The sequence below is a fragment of the Chiloscyllium plagiosum genome, chromosome 3 (genome assembly GCF_004010195.1).
Source record: "Chiloscyllium plagiosum isolate BGI_BamShark_2017 chromosome 3, ASM401019v2, whole genome shotgun sequence".
NCBI classification, from domain to species: Eukaryota; Metazoa; Chordata; class Chondrichthyes; order Orectolobiformes; family Hemiscylliidae; genus Chiloscyllium; species Chiloscyllium plagiosum.
The window spans coordinates 54,357,358-54,377,561 of record NC_057712.1 but is presented as its reverse complement, the minus strand read 5'-3'; the positions used below and the strand labels follow the sequence as shown (position 1 = coordinate 54,377,561).

Below are 20,204 nucleotides of genomic sequence, written 5' to 3'. Positions count from 1 at the left end.
TGTCCCACCATAAATATAGCCCATAGTAAAAGTAAAATATTTTTCATCAACTATCAGCAATTACTCATCAAGTTTCAGGTACAAAGATGGATTTATCAAAATTTTTATTTAAAAAGTTCATAAATGTTTTTGATGAAATAGATTTAATTTTGAATACTAACCGCACATAGTCTGGAACCATCTTTTTTCCAAGCTAAGGCAGTAATAGTGTAAAGATTTGGGATCTCCTTTGGTCTTGACTCATCCCATGCATTTCTACGAGGACTCCAGTTTAGTACTCTCAGCCTGCAAAAAGCCATCTGGATTAGGCCATTGACATTCACCATAACAAGAAAAATACCCAAGTATATTTTGCTGTATCATTTTCTGGATTCATTTTAGATGCTTTATATTTGACATGTTTGGGTCTATTGTTTGCCATGAGCATACTCTCATTTGTAAAGCAAATTTTTTGGATTTTTTTTACCAATGCACATTATTTATAATGTTGTCCCTTTTGAACAAATTGCAAAAGTATAAAGAGAATACTGAATGCCACATTATACATAAAATCCTGGATATTTGACATCACTCATTAAGTTCTGCTACAGGAAATACTTAAAACACCTTTTAGTTAAACGATGTAGCAAAGTGTTCATTTGTTATTATATTTGTTATTGCTGAATCACTGCTCTGTAGATTGAGAAATTTCTGGTAATATTTAATGATTGAAGGAATTGTCTTCTCGATTACTACTTACATTTTGAAGTGGGAAAGCCACTTGAATAAAAGACTACAAGTCCAACATTATGAACTTAGATCAATTCAAACATAATGCTCCAAATTTGTAAATTATATCTATGTGAGACTTGTCCATGTCAATTTAATGTCAGAATATATTACTGCAAGTTAAAATGACAGAATCCCTACATTGCAGAAAGAGGCCAACTTTCCAAAGAGTGTACCACCTACCCAAACTAACTCCATGAACCTGCAGTTACTATGGCTAACACACTCCCTGGACACAATGGTGCAATTTAGCACGGCAAATCCACCTAACTGGCACACCTTTGGACTGTGGGAGGAAACCAGAGCACCCTGCGGAAACCTACTAGATGTGTTGGAAAAAAGCATCAGCTGAGCTTCTGATCATTGTTCAATGAATGACATATAAATGTAGATGCAAAAATATTAGAAAGAAATCAAGTCATTGTGGCTACGGTGCTTTGTCTTTGGTTGAATTTCAATGCCTATGTCCTCTACAAAGAGCACCTACTGGATCAGGAACCGGATTCATTGTTCTCAGAAAAGGAGGTGAAGGAAAATGCAAGATAACCACTGAAATTAGAATAAAAGGAACACATCATGCTCTTAATTTCACCAACCCACGTGGGAAATTTAAATTGGGATGCACATCATTTAATATCCACCCCCACACCCCAATCTTCCAGAATTCAAAAAGTAGGGAGAGCATTGGGGCAAACACCAAGACATTGTATATAACTTCTAGAGCAAGGATTTTACTTAAATCCTTTATTGGCACAAATCTTACTAAAACAACAAAATGGAAAATAAATCCTATTGATTTGTTTACTTTCCTTATCATTTTACCTGTCATAGCTGCCAATGACTATCGACTGTCCACTAGGGCTGGTGGCAGCAACTGTGAACTCCTTTTCTGTAGAATCACGGCCATAATCGAATTGCTGGATAATATGGCCCTCCTTTCCATAGGCAATGATTTTCTTATCACATCCTGCAGCTACAATGCTGTTTACAGCCCAAGCTAAGGCATAAGGTGGACAACAGTGTGTTGCTAGTTTTCCCTGAAACAAAGAGTCACATTTTGTTATTTAATTGGGGTACCATTTTATTCAACGAGTTAGTGAACACATTGTTGTAACTTCTACCTAGATTCTCGGAAAAGTCCCAATGAACAAGAAAACTACAAATTTAGTGGCCCTATTCAATAAAGAAGTAAGACGGAATGCATGTACCTAAGGGTGCGTTAGATTGACATCTGTCATTTGGATATTGCTGGAATTCATCAATTGCAGCAGTATAATGTAATCCGAGCCAACATTTTTTTATATAGATATTTTTATTAGAAATTTAACATTTTTACAAGTTTACAAAAATAAACAAAGCTCTCAAATATAAACATTGATATACAATTAAATCAAATATACAATAGCCAAAATTTAACAAAAGAAAAAAAATACAGAAAAAGAAAAACAAACTCAACTATCTACTAATCTAACCTACAACTAACCAGAGTGTATATTTAAGTCTCTTACATGCTCGGAATGTGTTATCATCAGATGAAATAAAACCCGTATTCGTGCGGGATTCCTCTCCTCAAGGGCCCCGGACCAGCCAGGTTTGTAATCTCAATTAAATAAAAGCCCTTGTTAGGATAGCCGAAATATCTGTATTTATGTAATTCAAGAAGGGCTGCCATATTTTATAAAATAATTCGGTCTTTCGGTGCACCATATTTGTAAGGAAGTCAAGGGGAATACATTCCATAATTAATCTGTGCCAATTTGAAAGTCCATGGGGGCCCTCAGCCACCCAGTTCACCAAAATATTTTTCCTTGCACAGAAAGAAAGAATAGAAAATAGTCTCTTCCCATACATGTCCAGGGAGGGAAAGTTCGAAAAGCCCAAAAGGAGAGATACAGGGCCCACTTTAATTTCGATTCCTAAAATTTCTGTCAGGGTACTTGCTACTATAGTCCAATTTCTACGGATCTTATGACAGATCCATAGACAATGTACAAGAATGCCTACCTCTATTTTGCATTTAGGACACATTGGAGATGCTCCTGCCTTAAATTTTGCCAATCGAACCGGTGCTATATGGGCCCTATGAAGTATCTTCAGCTGGATAGCCTGGGTTCTGTTACAAATAGTAATTCTTCTAGCATTTTCCCAGATATCATTCCACGTTTCTGTGGAGATTTCTAGTCCCAGATCCTGATCCCATGTTTTAAGCAGATTATCCATATCTCCCGATACTTCATCATGTACCAAATGATAAATATTACTGACGGAAGATACCCCCACTGGTCGTAAGACACTACATTCTCTATCGGATTTATAAAAACTATCTAATAACGTAGTCTTCTTCTGTATAAAATCTCGAATTTGGAAGTATCGAAAGAGGTCTCCATTGGGTAATCCGAATTTCTCACGCAGCTGTCCGAAAGACAACAGGACCCCATCTTTAAATAAATCCCCGAAACATGAGATACCCCTGGATCTCCAGAGTTTAAAAGTGGCATCTGTTAACCCCGGTTGGAATCCCCATGCTCCCACTATCGGTGCATAGGGGGATGTTTTATGTGAATTACCCTCATTTTGCCGCATTATATTCCAAGCCTTGATTGTATTCAGTATTATAGGGTTTTTACAGTGATCTGTAATGATTTTCCTCTTGTCTGAGAATAAAAGGTTAATAAGTGGGTATTTTACTTGACAAGCCTCGATGTCCAACCAGATTGATTGTGGATCAGACAAAACCCAATCAGCTATGTAACTTAATAGGGAACTTAATTGATATTTCCTAAAATCTGGGAAGTCCAATCCACCCCTTGCCTGTGGAAGCTGTAGCTTCTTCAGCTTAATAAGGGGCCGCCTATGGTTCCAGATAAAGGAACTCAGCCAGCCGTATAATTTACATAAAGCCATCCTCGGCAGCATCACCGGAAGCATTCTCATAGGATATAGGAGACGGGGCAGGACATCCATTTTGATTACTGCTATACTACCCAACCAGGAAATTGGTAGGTCTCCCCATCCCTGGAGGTCCTGCCTTATCCTTTCCAATAAATACACAAAATTAGCCTTATACAACTGACCAAATACTGGAGTAATAAAAATGCCTAAATATAAGAAACCCTCCAGGGACCAGCGAAAGGGAAAAAGGGAACCGTCCGCTAAGCGGGGTATCACAGCAAGGCCACCCATTGGCATAGCCTCCGATTTTGAAAAATTAATTTTATAGCCTGAGAATGCACTAAATGTATTAATAACTTGGATTAAGCGAGGTATGGACATCAAAGGGTTACTGAGGAATAGAAGAACATCATCTGCATAAAGGGTAATTTTATGTTTACCTGTACCAATCCTCGGGGCCTATATATTAGGATCAGCTCGTATAGCTTCTGCTAGTGGTTCAATTATTAGCGTGAATAACAATGGCGAGAGGGGACATCCCTGACGGCAGCCCCTACCCACACTGAAGCTATCCGAGCCTAATCCATTGGTAACCACAACTGCTTTAGGATCACTATACAATGTTGAGACCCATCTGGTAAACACCTGTCCAATGCCAAACCTCTCCAATGTGTAAAACAAATATCACCAAGAAGCCTCGATGTCCAACCAGATTGATTGTGGGTCAGACAAGACCCAATCAGCTATGTAACTTAATAGGGGACTTAATTGATATTTCCTAAAATCTGGGAAGTCCAATCCACCCCTTGCCTGTGGAAGCTGTAGCTTCTTCAGCTTAATGAGGGGTCGCCTATGGTTCCAGATAAAGGAACTCAGCCAGCCGTATAATTTACATAAAGCTGTCCTCGGCAGCATCACCGGAAGCATTCTCATAGGATATAGGAGACGGGGCAGGATATTCATTTTGATTAATGCTATTCTACCCAACCAGGAAATTGGTAGGTCTCCCCATCGCTGGAGGTCCTGCCTTATCCTTTCCAATAAATACACAAAATTAGCCTTATACAACTGCCCAAATACTGGAGTAATAAAAATGCCTAAATATAAGAAACCCTCCAGGGACCAGCGAAAGGGAAAAAGGGAGCCGTCCGCTAAGCGGGGTATCACAGCAAGGCCACCCATTGGCATAGCTTCCGATTTTGAAAAATTAATTTTATTGCCTGAGAATGCACTAAATGTATTAATAACTTGGATTAAGCGGGGTATGGACATCAAAGGGTTACTGAGGAATAGAAGAACGTCATCTGCATAAAGGGTAATTTTATGTTTACCTGTACCAATCCTTGGGGCCACTATATTAGGATCAGCTCGTATAGCTTCTGCTAGTGGTTCAATTATTAGCGTGAATAACAATGGCGAGGGGGGACATCCCTGACGGCAGCCCCTACCCACACTGAAGCTATCCGAGCCTAATCCATTGGTAACCACAACTGCTTTGGGATCACTATACAATGTTGAGATCCATTTGGTAAACACCTGTCCAACACCAAATCTCTCCAATGTGTAAAACAAATATGACCATTCGACCCTATCAAATGCGTTTTCCGCGTCTAATGAAACCACTACTCCTGGTATCTTTCCCTGATGACAAGCTTGAATCATATTCAGAGCCCTTCTAACATTATTGGATGATCTACGGCCCTTAATAAACCCCGTCTGATCCTCCTTTATAATATGTGGCAGTATCCTTTCTAATCTCAGAGCTAACTTTTTAGAGAGGATTTTAAAATCTACATTTAGCAAGGATATTGGTCTGTATGATGTACAATCTTCTGGGTCCTTTCCTTTTTTGAGGATAAGAGAGATATTTGCCTCTTTCAGCGAAGGCGGGAGACAGCCCTGACTATATGCATAGTTATACATGTCCATAAGTGGACCAACCAGTATTTCTGTAAATTCTTTATAGAATTCAGCTTGAAAGCCATCTGGGCCCGGCGTCTTACCATTTTGAAGGTGCCTAATTGCATCAACTATTTCTTGGGGTGTAAGAGGAGCATTTAGGGCCGATACTTGTTCCGGAGTTAGGTCTGGAAAAGTCAAATTTTTAAAAAATGACTGCATCTTCTTCGTCCTATCTTCACAATCCTGTGATTTATATAACTCAGAATAAAATTCTCTAAAGATCGCATTAATCTTTTTGTGATCATGAGTCAAAATACCCGTACTTTCCTTGATAGACATAATAGTCTGAGGGGCCTTTTTTTTCTTTGCAAGAAATGCTAAGTACCCGGTTTGTCGCCATATTCATATAATCTTTGCTTTGCAAATAATATTTCCCTCTTAGCCGTTTGAGTAAGTGTAGTATTTAGAGCTGTCCTAAGAGCTGTAATCCTTTTCAATTTAATAATAGAGGGTCTATCAGTGTATGCTGTTTCAGCCGCTTTTAAGCGGGCTTCAAGCAGACGTTGTTGTTCTCCCTTTAATTTCTTCTGGGTCGCTGAGTAGGAGATGATTAAACCTCGCGCGTAAGCTTTGATGGTCTCCCACATTATTGACGGGTTGCTAGCTGTACCTGAATTAATTTCTAAAAAAGTTTTAAATTCTTGAGAGAAGTACTTTACAAATTTACTATCTTTCATTAGGAAGGGGTCCATACGCCAATGCCGAGGGGATGTCCCATTGTTCCTCACCTTAGTTTCCATATATACAGCAGCATGGTCGGAAATTGCTATACTACCTATTTTACAGGATGATATGGAATTTTAAAAAAATCGAGGGGGCAAAAAACATATCAATTGTGATATGACGTTTATGTGGATTGGAATAGAAAGAAAAATCTCTGCCCTGTGGATGAAGACATCTCCGTACATCTAATAATCCTAATTCTTTGTTCAGATCCATCAATTGTCTAGATCTGGGAGATACTCCTGCAGTACTCTTGGGAATCCTATCAATTTCCGGATCCTTAATACAATTAAAGTCTCCCCCTATAATTGTATGACGGGCACCAAAAGCCATCAATTTTGAAAAGGCTTCCGTTACAAATTTAAAGGGGTGTGCCGGGGGGCAGTACAAATTTAAAATCCCATATTCCTCTCCATTTATGAATGCTTTAATCAAAATATGTCGTCCAGATTCATCTTTTATCTGCTTTAGGATTTTGAAAGGGAAATTCTTCCGAACAAGAATAACAACTCCCCTGCTTTTTGAGCTAAAAGAAGAAAAAAAGGCCTGATCAAATCCACCCTGTCGTAATTTCAAGTGTTCTTTATCCGACAGGTGTGTCTCCTGTAGGAGAGCTATATCAACTCCTTCCTTCTTAAGATTTGATAATATTTTCTTCCTTTTGACTGGTGAATTACTCCCTTTGACATTCCAGGTGCACCACTTAACCGACTGATCAACCATAATCCTCTGGGCAAATCAGAGACCCCTCGGGAGGGGAAACCCTATCCAGAACATCCCGAGCGTAGAGCATATAAAATTTACAAAAATAAAGCCTCTCTTATACACTCACAACAATACAACAAAAAACTATTTCTAAATAAAAAAAATATAAAACGTATCTAAGTGGAGATTTTCCCCCTTGTTCCCAGGGGGTGTCACTTCCTCTCCAAAAGTCCATCATATCCTCTCCCAACCAATGCCCCACCCTTTACCCAGGCGCTCCTCAATAAAATGAGGCGAATTCAGATATAATACAAAGCTAGAGTTAACAGTGAGCACCCTACCCCCACCCACACCAACACCTGGATATATTTGGCAATGTTAATACCATATATAAACATATAACTATAAAATTACAACCTCAACAAATAATAATTAAATATAAATACAGTAATACAAAATAACAAGGGAGAAACAACACCGCTCCTAAAGACAGAAGTAAAATTGAATAAGGTAACCACCTCCCCCACCAACATTAGCCACACACATATACAAACATCCCACATATATACATAAAATAATAAAAGAAAACAACCCCGGGGGGGGGGGGTGGGGGAGAAGAAAATCAAATCCCTCTCCCCACCCCCCATGATAATATTAAACAGTAAGATAAGAGAAAAAAAAGGGGGGGGATATAAACCAAAGCGGGGGAAAGGCAAACCAACATCCATTATGTCTTACAGTTTATCTAAGAGAGTCCAAGAATTCCTTAGCCGTTTCTGGCGATCCAAAGTTATATACGGATCCTTCATGGTTAAAGCGTAGCGTCGCTGGGTAGCGTAAGGAGTACTGAATATTTAAGTCCCTTAAACGCTTCATCGCCTCGTCAAATGCCTTCCTCTTTCGGACCAGAGCTGGGGAAAAGTCCTGGAATAACATGATCTTGGATCCTTTATAGATCATAGCTTGGGGGTCTTTTCCAAGATTTCTAGAGGCTTCTAGGAGTATCGGCCTCTCCTTGTAGCTCTGCAGCCGGAACAGGACCGGGCATGGGCGCTGGTTCGAGCCGGGCCCGCGTATTGCGACCCGGTAGGCCCATTCTACCCTTACCTGGCCTGATCCAGCTTCCAGATTTAAAACCTGTGGCAGCCACTGCTCGAGAAACAATGTAAGCTGGCCTTCCTCTTCCCGTTCAGGAAGGCCAGGCAAACGAATATTTTTTCGACGACCTCGATTATCGAGATCGTCAATGTGATTCTCTAAGGTCCGGACACGCTGTTCGAGAGTCCGACCTGATTCACGGCCGATTGAGCTGTAGTTTCGGAGGTCGCGGCCTTGAACTCCATCCCTCGGACTCGGCGCTCGATTTCTTGGATGTCTCGGTCGTGCTTCTGCAGCGCGGCCGAGAGTGAGTCCCATCGATTTCGGGATTCTTCGATGAAAGCGTCGATCTTCGCGCTCAGTTTGGAGATCATTTCTACAAGGCTTGTCACCGTAGCCAAGTGGGGGAGCGGTTCCTGCTTGTTGAAAGCTGCGGGTTCCCTTCCCTTTAGTCATTTTTACTAAAGATTAGATTGTTTAAATTTAATATTCAACAACTAATTAAATTAAACAGCTATTCTAAATGATTTGGTAAGTGTGGTAGGGGTGGGTGACCCACTTTACCCAAGTCTTGGGAGGAGCACTGTAGACTCAGACTTGCTGGGTCGCCGCCATCTTGGATCTCCACAGCCAACATATTTTTATTAAAGGGAAATCATATTTGACAAATTTATTAGGACTCCTTGAGCAGTCCCTCAGCTCAGGGCCGTGGGGATGACTCTCAGTGAGTGAAGGTTTCACTCGGATTCTCTTCATCTGGGACACTTGGGGCTCAGATGTTAACTGCTGCGCGATCGCAGCAAAGAAAGCGATGCCCACTTAGGACTCCTGGCTTTTATTGGTAGAGGAATTGAGTTCCGGAGTCCTGAGGTCATGATGCAGTTGTATAAGACTCTGGTGCGGCCGCATCTGGAATATTGTGTGCAGTTTTGGTCGCCATACTATAGGAAGGATGTGGAGGCACTGGAACGGGTGCAGAGGAGGTTTACCAGGTTAAATTAAGGGGGGGGTAGATATAGGACTGAAGTTAGGGGTAGGTTCTTCACTCAGCGAGTCGTAAGTTCATGGAATGCCCTGCCAGTAGCAGTGGTGGACTCTCCCTCTTTATCGGCATTTAAGCGGGCATTGGATAGGTATATGGAGGATAGTGGGTTAGTATAGGTTAGGTGGGCTTGGATCGGCGCAACATCGAGGGCCAAAGGGCCTGTACTGCGCTGTATTCTTCTATGTTCTATGTTCTATGATGTAACAAGCAAGGTGATAAAGGAAAACCTGTAGATCTACTGTATTTTAATTTTCATAAGATATCAGATGAGGCCTGCATAAAAGGTTACTTCTTGAGCATTGATGGTGTTGGGTTTAATATTTTAGCATGCATAGAGAATGTAACTACTAGAAAAGAGTGTGTCATGGGAAACTGGTCATTTTCATGTTGAGCAATTACAAGTCAGCTGTCAAAGGAATCGTGTTCGGGGCCTTGACCACAATTCACATTAATTGCTTGGATAAAGGGATCAAGTTTATTGTAGCCAAATTTACAAATATTACAAAGGTGAATGGAAAAGCAAGTACTAAGGAAAACACATACGCCCAGATATTTTAATGGTCATTAGAGCAGCACAGATTGGAATTGCGAATTTGGATCAGGAGTACTCTCAGACCCAAAAGACTTGAAGGAACTGCTTCAGAAGTTTAAAATTTTGATGGGAAAATCACCTAAGATTGGAATCCTATGAAAGAACCTCTTTTTAATTCACTTGTGGGTTGAGGAAATCGCTGGCTGGGCCAGCATTTTTTGCCACCTCCAGTGGCCCTCAAGAGGTTGTGGTCAACTGCTTTCTTGAGCCTCGACAGTCCATGTGCTATAGGTAGAAATTAAAGTCAGAGAATTTGGAAAGTTCCATTTCAATAAAGTTAATAGTTATACAGGAAAAGTAAAAGAATTAGCAATTTAGTCTAACTCCTGAGTAACAATTAAACAGATTCCCTTGATTTACCACCTGACTCCATCTGTACAGTCACCTGACAACCATGTGTTGTGGATGCCCGATTCTACAAACCCCACCAGCATCCTAGACCCAATATCATTCCCTCAGGCAACCTCAACCTATTCTAAGCAGACCATCCTAGCATTCTACATGTCTGGGACCATACTACCTGACACTCTGTGATGCTACAGACCTTAGGAAATGGAAAAGATCATTCAGCACTTCTGGCCCTAACCAATCTGAAATGAGCCCTTGGTGTAAATGGTCATGGAGGTAGTAATCAATATAGAAACTGATTGTGTACTGTATCTGATTGAGATGCTCCGCAGGTCATATCCTGCCCAAAATCGAAATGCATTGTGCAGCTTCTCAGATCACTTTATGAATGTTTCCTGACAGCTTTTTGAATTTGTGTGGACTGTATCTGTCGACAGAACAATAAGCCCACTGAAGGCTGATCGCACCATTTTCTTATTAATCATGCATTTAAACTAAGAAGATACCTGTGAGTCACCTGCCCCTTCATCATCAAAATAGTAACGTACAATCGTGCCGTCAGCATGTCCAGACAGAATTCCTTTGCCCGATAAACTGTGAAAAGAATAAATAAAAGTGATAAATAATTCAGGCATTAACATGATGAGTAGAAAAGTAAGATAGAAATGTATTCAACACATGACATTGAAATCACTCAATTGGTAATAGCACAGGTATCAAATGGATTCATTTTTGGTTATATCACATTTGGGCAATAGTCAGAGGACCACCAATTGTGCATTTTGCCTTATTTTCAATTAAACACAAACTTGGTGTTACATACATTCCTGAGATGATCTTCTGACTTCATATTCATACCCTGCATCAATTTACCAATTTTGACTCCAGAACATTGCCTAACTTTGTCCTATCTTAACTCATTTATTGCTGAAACTCTCATACACACCTTTGCTAGCTTCCAATACACTCCTCGCTGGTTTTCCTCATTCCACCCTCTTTAAACTTAATTTCATCCAAATCTCTGTTGCCTGGGTCTCAGATTCGATGCAAATACTGTTCCACTATCACCCATGCTCAATGGTTCACACATGTTGCTTTACCAGGAACTAATGTTAATATTCTAATGCTTATTTTCAATTCCTTCCAAAGTTCTGCCTCCCCTAACTTTATAATGTCCTCCTAAGTTGCTCTATTTGTGGACTACTCAGCATCTATGATGTTGGTAACTGTGTCTTCGGTTACGTAGACTCCATGCTTTGGTGCACCTTGTTTACACTTCTCCACTATTTTACTTTGCTTTTGACATTCAAGACACTTCTTAAAACCTACCTTTATAACAACAATTTTGATTATTTGAATTAATAGCTCTTTATATGGTTAGTTGTCATGCTTTGCGAAATAACTCCACAGAGGTAGAGTACATCATCATCAAGTAACCCTTTATTTACACATGAACAGTCCTTCAAACTGATCCGGCTTCCTCAGAGCCTGTTTCTCAAAGTGAACAACATATCTAACACTGATATTTTTTTCTTCTGCTCCGGGATTTGTTCTCTTACCTGCCTCATTATTCTGGGATAGATCCCATGTAGACCCGGGGATTTAGCTACCTTAATAATTTCTTCTTTACATCTAACAAACGGGCAGATGGATTGGGGTTATTAGTAGCAGATTGTCAGTCGTTCAGCTGTGGGCACCTACAGAATGCCAAGGATCAATGAGCCCCAGACAAGGCACATTCTCTGTTTTTAACTACAGATCAAATTTCTCCATCAAATTACCCAAAGTCTTCAGAAACAAACCATTCAATTCAATTAGTTTGTGAAATACCTCCACTAAGCCAGTATCATTAACAAGTCACCCTTTATTGATACGTGGAGAGTTCTTGACACTGATCCAGCACCCTCAGAGCCAGCTGTCAGAGTGAACAGGACATCTGGCACTTTTTTTTTCTGCTTTACACTCCTGTTTTTGTGTCAGCCAGGGCTCTCTGATTGGACAAGGTTAACAGCCCCAGTCAGGGAACTCATATTCTATGAAGTCCACCTGACTGACCTCATTACAATCACGACTTACCTCTTCTTCTGAGTGGGAGGACATAGGCAAGTTCTTTCTTCTATAGCTCCATCTTGGATGTTTTAGCACTAGGTCAGGTTCCTCCAATTCTGCTCTGGATTCAGGCATTGTATAACACACAGTAGATCAATTCTTGCACCGAGAGCATCATGGAAGAAATTCATTCTCTTCTTCAGATGGCAACGGTATTGAGGCAGTGATATCCACCATGTCCACTCAGACTTTGAGATATCTTCAACACTTCATGGACAGGGAGAATCCATGGGTTTTGCAACAACAGTCAGAAAGGCTATCAAGGAGCCTTTTCATAGGCTCAATATTCTCAGTCTTTGTGGATGTGCACTCAGTGGCTGGACATGTGTACAGTTCATTTGTCAAACATGGGGACGATGTGATAAACTCTTCCTGATGAAGTGTTTACGCCAGAACAGCGATTCTCCTGCTCCTTGGATGCTGCCTGACCTGATGTGCTTTTCCAGCACCACACCCTTGGCTCTGCCCTTATATGTTGAATACCATTCCATGAGAATGATCCCAGGAATGAAAGGCTTAACATATAAGGAACATTTGAGGACTCTGGAATCATACACAATGGGGTTTGGAAGGATGAGGGGGAGATCTGATTGAAACTTACAGAATACTATACAACCTGAACAGAGTTGATGTTGGGAAGATGTTTCAATTGGCAGGAGAATTAAGGACCTGAGGGACCTAAACCTAAGAGTAAAGGAAAGACCTTTTCGAATGAAGATAAGGAAAATCCTCATTAGCCAGAGAGTGGTGAATTTGTGGAATTCATTGCCACAGAAGGCTGTGGAGGCCAGATATAGTTAAAACAGAGATACATAACTTCTTGATTGCCAAGAGGATCAAAGGTTACAGGGAGAAAGCGGAAAAATGGGGTTGCAAAACGTATCAGCCATGATTGAACGGTGAAGCAGACTCATGGACAGAATGGCCTAATTTCTTTGCCTGTGTCCTATGGTCTTATGGACTTTAGGAAATACTCAAATTCCCTGCCAGTAAACGATGCCCATTTTCTGTGGCCAACACTTCTTGAGTCTGTGTATTACAAAGGATGTTTGCAGTTTTTCTATCGTCCTTCCTGTGTTTGACAAATGAACTCTATACATGTGTGCACATTCACAATAACTGAGAATATTGAGCCCATGAAAAGACGTGTAGTCAAGAATTTACCTGGCTATTCCCACAAATGTGGGGGAGTTGCTGGCAGTAATGTTTGTCCTTGTTGGCACTCTGAGCACTGCCCCATGAAACCAGCTATGTCTGCATCCAGTTCTGGCCACCAGACATCACTTCTCACCAACATCTTCATTTTGGAAACTCCTAGATGACACTGATGAAGTTCAGCCAGTAGCTGGCGGTGACCTTTAACCAGGAAATTCACGCTTGCTCTCCATAATAATGTGCATTACTCCACTGTGTTCTGGTTTCTCCAGGTCCGAAAAGGTTTCAATTCTGGTTTTGATGGCCCTTTGGTTTTCCCCATCACCCCAAAACTATTCCAATTTTACCAGGACCAGATCTTTCTGTGTCCAAAGTCTAATATTGTCAGCTGGTGACTGGTAGTGTATCCAGAAAATTTAAAACCATTATGGACTCTTCCAGTGATGGTATCACTTGTGGTGTCTTATTTGCCAGCGGGAGGCTGCTCAATACATCCACACATGCTATTTGGTCTCCTACAAGGTGTTCCAACTTGTAATTATATGCACTTAATATTAAGCCTACCGTTGAATTCGGCCTGAAGCTATGGGTGGCACTTTTCGACCTAGTCTGTTATGATAAATGTATATTGTAAAGGTACTGATGGAAATATCTGACTCCAAATATGACCACCAAACCTCTCTTCTTTTCCGAGACACACTTACATTTTTTTGAAACATATTTTGCATTAGCCGAAGTCCTGGATGTATACGCTATTGGGTGTTCCTCTCCATTGGGCCACGTATGAGCTAATACTATCCTGATGCCAGGAGGTGTCAATGCTAGACTTTCCTTTGGATCATAGTGCGGCAACACCTTAGAGGATGATAGCTGTTTTTTTCGCTTCCCTGAAAGATATAGCTTGGCTACGTAATCATTTTCAGGGCTATTTCTGAGACTCCAACAATATTAACCATTTCAAATACATTGTAAAGCACTTTGAAGCAGCTGGCAGTCATGAAAAGTGCTCTATAAATGCAAGTACTATTTTTCTTTTACCACCGTACCCATAAAAAATGTATACATTTACATCATATAGTGAACATCTGAACTACACACAATTTAGAAGTGCAACTTGAATGCAAGATTAATTTGAGGCAGAACTTTCAGAAGGCTTTAAGTAGGATTCAACATAAGAAATTAGGATGCAAAATTGAAGTACATATGATTGAGTTAGTGTACTGACATGGTAGAGAACCGTTTGGCAGATAGGAAATAGATTTAGGAATGAATGGTTCTTTTTTGAGTGACTTGTGTGGACCACAGGGATCAGTGCTTGACCCTAACTATTCACAATATATACTAATGATTGGGATGAGGAAACTAAATGTGATATCTCAAAGTTTGCAGAAACTACAATGCTAGGTGGGAGAATGAACTGCAATAAGGATCCAGAGATGTTTCAGTGTAATTTAGATAAGTTGGGTGAGCAAATGCATGACAGATGTGATGTAATGTGTGTAAATGTGAGGTCATCCATTTTAGCAGCAAAGTAGTAAGGTTATCTGAATGATGAAAAAATGGGCAAGGGGGTAGTGCAATAAAACCTAGGTGTCCCTCTACATTGGTATACCAGTCACTGAAAGTAAGCATGTGGTGAAGAAGTCAATGGTATATTGGCCTTTATATTGAGAGTAGAGCAGAGGAACAGGGATGTCATGCAGCAATTATACTGTGTTTTGTGAGGCCATACCTGGAGTATTGTATGCAGATTTGGTCCCTTATCTAAGGATTAATTTTCTGGCCGTGGAGGGAGTGTAATGAAGGTTCACCAAACTGTTTCTGTGAGAAGGCAGGACTGATGTATAAATAAAGACTAGATTGGTTAGAACTACATTCACTGCAGTTTTGAAGACTGAGGGGGGAGATCTCATAGAAACCTACAAAATTCTAACAGGACTAACAAGACTAACAAGATAAATGCAGGAAGGATGTTCCTGCAGCCTCGGGAGTGCAGAATCAGAGGTCACGGTCCAAGGACATGGGCAGGCCTGTAGGAGACATTTCTTCACTCAGAGAAGGGAGCGTGCAATACCCTGCTTCAAAAGCAGTTGGGACCCAAAGCATTAAACCTTTTCAAGGAAGAGTTAGATAGAGTTTTAAGGACTAATGGGGTCAAATAGCATGGGGAGAAAGGGGAACAAGGTATTGAATTGGATGATCAGCCATGAACATACTAAATGACAGATCTCGCTCAAAGGACCAAATGGCCTACCTCTTCTCCTTTTTTCTATGGATGTTTAGAGATATGTCAAATAAGAAACAACTGACCATCAATGAAAAGGGAGGTAAAGATAAAATAACCAAACAGACCAAAAAACAGTTTAATGAAAACCTAGCAGCAAAATACAATCAAACAAAAATATCATTTTAACCTGGATCTCCTTCTTGAACATTATGTTACTTAAATAATTATTGGAGGGCACAACACTAGTGCTGTGATGGAACATTTTATCCCTTACATTCAGTCCTCACATCAGACATTAACAGGAATACAGAAAAGGTGAAATCCAGAGTAAGTCTTTCTACACTGCCCAACACTTCAAGAACATGGAAAGCAAGATGATCTGAACTGACATTGATGCAAAATTAGAACATAGAAGAATACAGCGCAGTACAGGCCCTTCGGCCCTCGATGTTGCGCCGATCCAAGCCCACCTAACCTTCACTGGCCCACTATCCTCCATATGCCTATCCAATGCCCGCTTAAATGCCCATGAGGGAGAGTCCACCACTGCTAGTGGCAGGGCATTCCATGAACTCACGACTCGCTGAGTAAAGAACCTACCCCCCCTTAATTTAAAGCTATGCCCCTTTTGTGCTATAATCATGCAAGACAATAAGATACACGTACATTATTAGGCTGTTCGGGACACTGCATCTTTTCCATCATTTGTTCATGGCTGTCACGTTTCTCAACCCCATTCTCCTGCCTTCTGCCCATAACTCTCAATTCCCCTACTAATAAAGAACCTATCTTAGTCTTAAATACACTCAATGACTTGGACTCCACAGCCTTCTGTGGCAATGAGTTCTCCAGATTCACCACCCTCTGGCTGAAGAAATTCCACCTCCTTTTAGTTCAAATGGCCAACCCTTCACTCTCAGGCTAGGACCCTTCCCTTGGGTCCTAGCCTCTCCTATTAGTGGAGATATTTTCTCCACATCTACTCTATCCCGACCTCTCCGTATTCTTCCCGTTTCAATGTGATAACCCCCATCCTTCAAAACTCCGAGTACAGAGTCAAGGTCCTCAAGCACTCATGTGACAAGCTCTTCACCTCTGGGATCATTCTTGTAAACCTCCTCTGGAACATCTTCAAGGCTAGCATATACTTCCTTAAATATGGGGCCACAAACTGCTGACATTTTTCCAAATGCAGAATAACCAGCCTTATGCAGCCTTATTTCTACTCTTATATTCTATCCCTCTTGAACACCAACACTGCATTCACCTAAACCTGAATATTAATGTTTGGGGCGGCACAGTGGCTAGCACTGCTGCCTCACAGCGCCAGGGACCCAGATTTGATTCCAGCCTCAGGCAACTGTCTGTGTGGAGTTTGCACATTCTCCCCATGTCTGCGCGGGTTTCCTCTGGGTGCTCTGGTTTCCTCCCATAGTCCAAAGATGTGCAGGTCAGGTGAATTGGCCATGCTAAATTGCCCATAGTGTTAGGTGCATGAGTCAGAGGGAAATGGGTCTGGATGGATTACTCTTCGGAGGGTCGTTGTGGACTTGTTGGGCCAAAGGGCATGATTCCACATTGTAGGAGAATCTAATCTAAACATTGAGAGAATCCTGAAATGATTCCTCAGTTCCTTTCTGCTTCAGATTTCTAAAGATTTTCTCCATTTAGAAAATAGTCTACACGCCTCTATTCTTCTTACCATATTGCGTAAGCTCACACTTTCCCACAATGTATTCCACCAGCCACTTCTTTGCCCGGTCTCCTAGCCTGTCCAAGACCTTCTGCAGCCTCCCAGCTTCCTCAACATTACCTAACCCTCCACCTATCTTTGTGTCATCTGCAAACTTAGGAACAATGCCTTCAGTTCATTCATCCAGGTCATTAAGGCATAACGTGAATAGTTGTGATCCTAACACTAACTCATACAGAACTCCATTAGTCACTGGCTGCCATCCTGAAAAATACTCCATTATCCTTATTCTTTGCCTTCTGCCAGTCAGCCAATCCTCTATCCATGCCAATACCTTGCCCCTAACATCATGGACCCTTAGCAGCCTTCTGTGCAGCACCTTGTCAAAGGGCTTTCAGAAATACAAATACATCTCTTCCAGCGGCTCTCCCTTGTCTAGCTTGCTCATAACCTCCTCAGCGAATTCTGACAGATTGCATAACTCCCCTTGATGAAGCTGTGCTGACTCAGTCCTATTTTACCATGTACTTTCAAGTATTCCGCAATCTCATCCTTAATAATGGACTTTAAAATCTTATCAACAACCAAGATCAGGCTAACCAGCCAATATTTCCCATTTACTGCCTCGCTCCCTTCTTAAACAAGGTGTCACAATCTCCATTTTCCAGTTCTCTAGCAACCTCCCTGACTCCAATGATACCTGAAAGATCATCCACATTTCCTCAGCTATCTCCTTCAGAATGCTCATGTATAATCTGGTCGATCTGGGTGATTTATCCATCTTCAGATCTTTCAGCTTCCCCAGCACCTCTCCTTAATGATGGCTACCAGCACTCACCTCTGCCCCGACTCTGGAAGTTCTGGTATGCCACTGGTGTCTTGCACTGTGAAGATTGATGCAAAGAACCTATTCAGTTCCTTCATCATTTCTTTGTTCCTGATTACTACTACTCTAGCCTCATTTTCCAGCAGATGGAAATGTGTTGCTGGAAAAGCGCAGCAGGTCAGGCAGCATCTAGGGAACAGGAGAATCGACGTTTCGGGCATTAGCCCTTCTTCAGGAATGCCCGAAACGTCGATTCTCCTGTTCCCTGGATGCTGCCTGACCTGCTGCGCTTTTCCAGCAACACATTTCCATCTCTGATCTCCAGCATCTGCAGACCTCACTTTCTCCTCATTTTCCAGCAGTCCAATGTTAACTCTTGTCTCTCTGTTACCTTTTATATTGAACAATAGGGGAGACTATCACACCAGTCTGGAGGGAGGAGACCTTGGAGGGTTCATCCAGTGAGGCCATATGGATTAAGCTCAGGGTTAGGAAGGGTTCAACCTCTTTGATAGGATTGTATTACAGGCCTCCCAGGTGATAAATTATCAGATGTGTAGACAGCTTATGGAAAAACATAAAAACAATAGGGTTGGGGTGGGATATGATTTTAACGTTGCCGATATTGATTGGGACTCACATAGTGCCAGGGTCTTGGATGAGAAGAAATTTGTTAGATGTGTCCAGATGTTTTCTGAAACAATTTGTAAAAAGTCCAACTAGGGAAGGAGCCATACTAGGCCTGGCTTTGCACTTGTTTTGTCTCTAACAGAATCTTAAAAGGCCATTAAATTAGAGTTCATGACCAGTATGATCATATGAAAATGAAGGATAAGGATGGCAAGGTTCGGAAATCTTCAGCGACAAAACAAATTGAGAGCTTAGTCAAAAACAGAAACGAAACATACATAAGGTTTAGAGAACCAAAAACAGAAAGAACCCTTAAAGAACAGAAAAATACCAGGAAAGAATTCAAAACAATTGAAGAAATAATTATCAAGAGGCTTGCAAAACACGATATCAATTCCTTCATCAAATGTTCACTCTGAACCTCATGATCAGAATGGGGCAGGGAAGTGCAGCATCCAAAATAAAATCCCCTTGCCATTTATAAAGAGTTAAGTTTACAATATCATAAACATGACAAAGAAAAGCCCTCCTCCTTAACAGGATGTCTGGCAGTGACAAAGAAAACAGCACTTACTTTGAAGTCAATGAAACTACATAGGAATCTGTTCCATAAATGGTTGAAGACTTGTTTGACTTTGTGTTAGCTAAACGAACCTATAATAAGTAGTAACAGTATTAATGGAGAGTAGAGAATATATTTAAAAACATTGATTTTATGAACACATGAATATTTAGAAGAAGGTTACTTCAGTTTGTGTTCATTTATTCAGGAAAAGTATCACCAAAATAATTATCTTCGAAACAACACGATGGTACAACTTCATTCAGACTCTTACTCAAGTATTATGCATCTGTTAAGAATGACCAATTACTTAAGTCTATTTGAGTATTTTCTTAAGGTAGAGGTAAAACGATATGTTTCTTATTCACTTACCTGGAAAGGTTAACAGAAAATGTCTTCCAAATGTGCATATTGTATTCACAACATAAAAGCTGTGATCATTGTAATCATTAAAAACACAGAAATAGAGAGCACACACTGGATCATCAATGCTACACTCACAGGAATCCGATTCACTAGAGAGGAAGAAAAGGACAACCAACTCCCATTCCTAGATGTGATGGTACAGTGAACATAACGGAGAATTCACCACAAAGGTATGCAGGAAAGCCACACACACAGACCAAGTCCTGAACTACAAAAGCAACCACCCCAACACACACAAAAGAAGTTGCATCAAGACACTGTTCAAAAAGGGCCACAACACACTGCAGTACACCAGAACTGCAAAAAGAGGAAGAAGAACACCTTTACAATGTATTCGCCAAAAGCAGATACCCGCGCAATTTCATCAACAGATGCCTAAGGGAAAGACAACGGAACGAGGACATGCCACAACCCAAAGGACTAGCCACACTACCATACATCAA

At 40.9% G+C, this 20,204-nt stretch overlaps 1 protein-coding gene across 2 annotated transcripts in view; it reads right to left on the bottom strand.

Annotated features, from left to right (window-relative positions):
• Positions 1-20,204, bottom strand: part of ift172 (intraflagellar transport 172) — a 279,132-nt gene that overhangs the window by 215,898 nt on the left and 43,030 nt on the right. For both annotated transcript variants that reach the window (XM_043682226.1, XM_043682236.1), the window contains exons 6-9: positions 19,348-19,427; positions 10,640-10,727; positions 1,591-1,805; positions 162-285 (exon numbers count right to left, since the gene is read on the bottom strand). In XM_043682226.1, the coding sequence (XP_043538161.1) occupies positions 162-285; positions 1,591-1,805; positions 10,640-10,727; positions 19,348-19,427 (507 nt within the window). The remainder of the gene's footprint in view (positions 1-161; positions 286-1,590; positions 1,806-10,639; positions 10,728-19,347; positions 19,428-20,204) is intronic.